Here is a 6,159-nt window from a genome sequence, read left to right as displayed (position 1 = left end):
AAGCAGTCGACACCGATAAGCCTTAAGCCTTTAACAAATGGTATAATGTAAAGGGAAAAAGTTAACTTTGTCACACATGCATAAATGAGAGAATTGCACACAATTAACTCACACCTTATCAAACATCTGTACTAAATAGTCTAGCTCTATAATATATGTCCATATATATATATATGTGTGTATATCGAATACTGCATGGTTTGCTCGGGCTTAGAAAATTCCATACCGTGAATTCATTTGCATTATTTTTCTTACCTAATCAAAGCCATGCCCACCACATCTAAGAAACAAAGTGAAAACACTCAAAATGAAAACACGAAGACAAAGACGAAAAACAAAACCAACGACTATTTAGATTGTATTGCAGTTTCATCGAACAGTACAAATACTGTTTGTAATAATAGTTTCACTAAATAGAAAGTGATTATCAAATATTAAGCAATACTCAGTACTTGCACTTTGTACACTAGTTCATTCGGGGAAAGGGAGAATGGAAAAAAAACGGGGAAAAAAACAGTTTTTAATGATACAGTAAGCATTCGCAACAGCAAAGCATGCTGTTCTTCTTGAAAGAACAGAAAAGTAACTCACTACACATGGAAATATACACCGACTCCAAGAGATAAGCACCGCTATCCGCGATACATCACATCCATGCAGGCTATGCATGGACATATACACCGAGTGCATATATATACTCACACATAGGATGCATCGACTGATTGGAATTTCAAGTGCCGCAGTCCAGTACATTAATATTCATGTATATAGTCATATATAAGTAGTAACATTAACAAACCTCAAATATGTAAGGCACTATGGCTGGGGACAGTTATACAATGCAGCGAGTCCTGTGACACAAACAATAAGAGCAACGTCTATGCATCTTTCCGTTTACATTTTTGCTCATGCAAGACCACATGCAGCGTGAGGAACAACCCTAGATAAATCGGTTAATTGACTTGACATTGCTAACACCAAAAGACACCGAAAAAGGTACAAATACTTCAAACGCAGTACAACATACACGGTGGACAACTTGTGAATCCGTCAATCTAGACCTAGAGACTGGGATGGCTTTACAAAGATGGATGTGTCTTGCACACGTAAGAAGGCAATATAGAAAAATAGCTGGGATCAGGGGTGCAAAGTCTAACTATTCAACACCACCCCAATTATTTTACCTGTTTGAGGAGTATTCGTAGAAGATCCAATGCAAAGATATATATCAAATGTGCAAAATACACATTAAGTGTGAGTTTAACTACTCATTCATTCTTTCATTCAATCATACACACATTATTTCCTTCTTAATGTTATCCCAAATCATCTCCACCATTGGAACTCTTTTTTCCTTTTTCTTCTTTTTTTTTTTTTAAAGCTTGAAGTTCAATTACACACAAGTCTACAAGATTCAAAAAAATAGCTTGCTTTCTCTGTGGTTGTGCCATGGTTTTGGAAATGAGAACCATGTTGTGGTCTAAGATAGATTTCACCCTGCTCACTTAGCCCTCAGGTGGTCTAAAGGGTACCTGGGCGGCCGTGCTCAGATGTAAGGGTACTGGTTTATTTTGGTGGGGCTGAGAGGGAAACTGGCGTAGGCGGGCGAGGCAATGTAGGAGTGCGGGGGAAAGAGGGGCTTGAATTGGCCCTGGGGGTGCAAGGTGGGGGAGGGCAGCAGCCGGGGGTTGATGCCCACTGTGACCTGATGCACAATGCCTGCCGGGTGGGAGATGCTGTAGGTGGGCTGGAGGACGGGGCGGGAGGCTACAGGGGAAGCCAGGAGGTGGGCCACGGGGGCCGCCGTGACCAGAGGACCAGACCCCCCGTAGGACAGTAAGGTGGGCTGGGTGTGCGGGTGGCCCCCAAGGTGGGGGTGGGGGCCCGTAGTGTGGTTTGGGCTGCTGTGGGACAGGGTGAATGTGTGCCCATGCATGGTAGGAGGAATATAGGCCTGTGGTCTCCGATGGGCAAAGTTGCCGTTCCATTCCTGGTGGCAGGAACCGAAATGCTGCACCTGAGAGAGAGAACACCTGGCCGATAAGATTCACCATCTCCATCAACAGTTCGTCTTCGTGAGCCACTAGATGCTGCCGTTTCCACATTTTTACAGGTCTTTAATCAGTCATCAACAATCCTGACATTCATCTCATCTTAATTTGTGTGTATACCATTACAATATCATATTCTTTCTCTTTGTCTTACTGGCAATACATTAAGTTAGCAGTATCACAGTAAAATTCCTTCCCCGTTCCAAATGTACACCCTCCAACTGTGAGTAATTTTGTGCAAAGCTGGAGGATTTGTTAGCGACCGAAGCTACTGTGGCAGATTAATTAAGTTCCATTTACAGTATGATGTGTGCTCCTGGCTGCTGCTCTGCTATAAAAAAGGAAATAGTTGCAATTCACATGTGCTTTGTATCACTTAAATGTACAGTGTAGTACACTTTAGAACTTGCACTTTCTGGTACAGTTTGCCAGCTTCTTCACGTTCCAGACTAAGGGCAGATATAGGATACAATGACTTGACATGACAATGTAATAACATGTATGCGACTGCCATGCGCTCACCTGCCCAAAGCCTATAGGCTGCTGTTGCTGGGGCTGGAATGCAGGGGTGATCTTCTGCGGCCTGTTGAGGAGGGGAGTGGACTGGTGATGATGTCGCCCAAGAAAGCCTCGCCCTTTGTACTGGCATGAAGACTCTAAGAGTGAGGTAGGACGGAGAAACACACAGAGACGGAGACGATGCGTTAATGCAGCCAATTTGGTGACCCACTCTCAATATCATAATGTAAATAAGGGGCAGGCAAAAGACAACAGAAAAGCAACCAGGGATCCAACTACTGCTGCAGAAATGGCAACATTTGTGACAGGAGGCTTTGTAGGCATATCAGTGATTTCAGCTGTGTTTGATCAGGTCCAAACCTTTAAACACAGCGACATCTGTCTTCTTAATATGAGCTAGGTGATTATAAATAGCTGTGTTTGGGGGGGATCTGGGAGGAGTTGCTAACTAAGCTTGTTCATAGAGCTTACAGTGGGGTCAGACCGTCAGCTATAAATACACCTGGTAGCACTAGAATAGCAAACTGTGCCCTTTTATGTGGGGCTTTAGTTGCAATAGTGGGGGGGGGGGGGGTCCTTTGACATGAAAGGCAATATGACTCTGCATGATTTTCTCTGAGGATTTAAAGTTGAACCCTCCACTTTAAAATACCTATAAAGAGGAAGCTTTTAAATGCAGTCAGGTGCTGAGCGCACAGCTGTTAATAAAGCTTACATACAGGCATGCGTAACTCCAGAAAGAAACATTAATCAAGCATTTATTCGTTTATGACAACCAGATTTGTTCATGTTCTCTGCTTAACATCCAATATTTCATTCAAGACATTACACATTGTGGGGCAATTACGCATGTCTTATGTAGCTTTAAAAAGTGTACATCCACACAGGTACAGGGGCACTCAGAGTCAGTCTGGAGCCAGATTAAGGAGGCAAACAAATATCCACTCCAGAGTTCAGAGCAGATACTTCAGGGCAGGTCACCCATAGTCACCTGTGAGAACCTCTGTGGTCTACAAAGACAGCGTAATCCCAGACCATGTGACCTGTGGAGCAGACAGCAGCAGTGGTGACTGGATCTTTGAGCTACCACGACCTACTCATGCACTTGCTAGTCTTCAGAGTGTACTGCAGACACAAAGCAACCGAGTGTGCAGAAGAAATGCTGTCCCTGTCGCCTGCGTTATTCATATGATCATTTAGAGATAACCTGGGTTTAATACACTGGTCACTTTCAGCAGCTCTTAGCTACAACAAAGCACGAATTTCAGACTCCTAATATATACATGTTTAGGCCTTAAGTACGTAACACACTGAAAGTATTCGTGTTGACGATGCTTCATATGTCCACTTTTACCTGTGTTGCCATACGTGTCACTGACAGCCGGGTAGTAGTTGTTGTTGTTCTGCGCTCTCATCGGCGGCACCACGACGGTACGAACTGTCGGCTTGCTGGGCTCGGTCTCCGGGGCAACGCACGCAACGCGGGGCTGGCGGTTCTGGTTGCCGTCGGCGATGAAGCGTTGCCGTGCGAAGGGACTGTTGCCATGGCCGTCGGAGGCGTCCGAGGCGGGCGAGCTGTCCACCGTGTCACAGCCGCTCTCCTGCTCGTCGTCTGACATACTGCAAGAGGGCAGCCAATGAGGAGGGAAGTTGTAAAGTAGAACCAGGAGGAACATCTGTAAGAGCTGTTTGAATGGGTTCTATTGGTTCTATTGGTTCGTATTGGTTTGCATTGGTCGTACCTGTTGGGGTGTTTGCAGGGTGAGGTGCTGGACTGGGCCGAGGCTGAAGAGCTGGTGCTGAGCGTGCTGTCTGGGCTGCTCAGGGAGCAGACTCTCTCCATGCTGACGGTGCTCTGACACGCCTCACAAGCTGCACTACCCTTACACCTGTGTGCAGAGAGAGTCAAATCAAATAAGACATTTGTAGAAAAGAAACATTTGAAATATTGTTTAGAAGGAACCTGATGGTGAGCACTCACTCCCCCATCGAGTGTCTTTGTGCGCTCTCCTCTTCGTCGCTGCTGATACTGATGACGCTAACGGTCGGGCTCGCCAAGTCAGAGATCACCATGGCCTGCCGCTGCTGCTCCTGTGAAACCTCACAGTCTGGCTCCACTTTACAGCAGTTCTCCACCTCCACCCGCTCGGTTCCTTGCTCCTCTCCGGCAGTACGCCCTTCTTCTGGGAATCTGGCTTCTACCTGCTGCACATTCTTTGCTGTATCGGCCATCTTTGGGGACTGGCATGCTGTATTTTGGACGTTTGTGTTTTGGGAGAAGTTGCTGCCCCTGTTGAAGGAAGACAAGTCACTTTCAGAATGGAAGAACCTCTTTTTAAGTGCACGTCTGTGCATTCTAGTTGCAACACTTGCATCCCATACCTGTTCACGCAAGGCTTGGCTCTCTTGTTGGCAGCCGGCTGTGGCCACACCACATGTGCAATGCCTATGTTGATTGGCTGGTGGGTGGACATGGTCATTTGGTTGGTTAAGAATGGCTGAGAGTGTGCAATCATGGAGCTGTAATGGTTACCATGGGGACGCACTTTCCTGCATTGAGGAAACAGAACATTGCAAATTGAGCCAAAGGCCTTTTAGCACCGTTACCAACAAAATAGTCTCCGTCACGAGTCCCAAAGGGACGTGTATGACTCATCGATCATTATTATTCAGGGGAGCAAAGCGTGCTGTATCGGAGCAGTACAGCCATTCCCAAAAGGGTGTACATTACAACTAAATGGTAATAAAGCACTAATAAATATTGCTTTAGAAAATACTACATATTGGAACATATTAGATCGCATGCCATTCAAAACAAATGTTATGTCCTCATGGCATTTGCCACTTGATTGACGTACAGTGCAGCCAGTCTGAGATCACGTCTTTTCTAGCACACGAGTCACCACGTATGCGCGGGCAACCGCGCGAGCTACTACAAAACTCCGGCGAGCTAATTAGTTAGCCTTCCAATTTATTTCTACTAAAGAAGCTAAAGCTGCAGCGCCATGATTGGGGGAACTTCCAAAACCTGGCGCCAGAGCTGGAGACGCAACGGAAGGCGTGTGCGCAACTTGACAGTGCGTGCTACACAGAGCAGATTGACAAGTGTCTGTCAGAGTTTGACAAACGCTTTCAAGACTTTGCTTTACTCGAGCCAGTCGCTACATTTATGTGCTGCACATTTCGGGATGATATTGAGGTTGATTCACTAGCATCAAAAGTAAAAGTAGCTCGCAAGCCGAAAAAGTGTGGGCACCCCCGATATAGAACATATCAAGAACGGACAGGGATGATGTATCAAAAAGATAGAAACAAATTGCTTACCCCCAGTCACCCAATCTTTGTGAGCCGGCCACAGTGTCAGATGCCAAAGTGGTTGGTGGTGGAGGCACCGATGTCACCTGCTGCCAAGTGGGCACCAAGATCTGCTGTGCACGGTTGGACCAGGCCTGTTGAAGTTCAGAGAAGCAATGCTAATTTTGCACTCTGTGATGCTTTTATCAGCTTGCCATCAGAGACAAACTTTCAACTTCATTCACACAAATAAATGACCCTGATCTACACTTATTAATGAGGCCAAGCTCTTTAC

The 6,159-nt window shown here is 45.8% G+C and overlaps 1 protein-coding gene across 2 annotated transcripts in view; it reads right to left on the bottom strand.

Moving 5' to 3' along the window:
- Window positions 1–1,293: 1,293 nt before the first annotated feature.
- hipk3b (homeodomain interacting protein kinase 3b) overlaps window positions 1,294–6,159 on the bottom strand; it is a 31,287-nt gene continuing 26,421 nt past the window's right edge. Inside the window, exons 10-17 of one of the 2 annotated variants that reach the window (XM_079158051.1) lie at window positions 5,895–6,019; window positions 4,953–5,120; window positions 4,552–4,860; window positions 4,313–4,459; window positions 3,925–4,190; window positions 3,562–3,613; window positions 2,574–2,707; window positions 1,294–2,017 (exon numbers count right to left, since the gene is read on the bottom strand). In XM_079158051.1, coding sequence (XP_079014177.1) covers window positions 1,506–2,017; window positions 2,574–2,707; window positions 3,562–3,613; window positions 3,925–4,190; window positions 4,313–4,459; window positions 4,552–4,860; window positions 4,953–5,120; window positions 5,895–6,019 — 1,713 coding nt within the window. In that variant the 3' untranslated portion in view covers window positions 1,294–1,505. The remainder of the gene's footprint in view (window positions 2,018–2,573; window positions 2,708–3,561; window positions 3,614–3,924; window positions 4,191–4,312; window positions 4,460–4,551; window positions 4,861–4,952; window positions 5,121–5,894; window positions 6,020–6,159) is intronic. The other variant, XM_079158052.1, reaches the window with a different exon arrangement.

This window comes from Pholis gunnellus, assembly GCF_910591455.1.
Source record: "Pholis gunnellus genome assembly, chromosome: 1".
Classification (NCBI taxonomy): domain Eukaryota; kingdom Metazoa; phylum Chordata; class Actinopteri; order Perciformes; family Pholidae; genus Pholis; species Pholis gunnellus.
The sequence above is the reverse complement of the archived record's forward strand: the minus strand, read 5'-3'. Positions and strand labels throughout refer to the sequence as shown.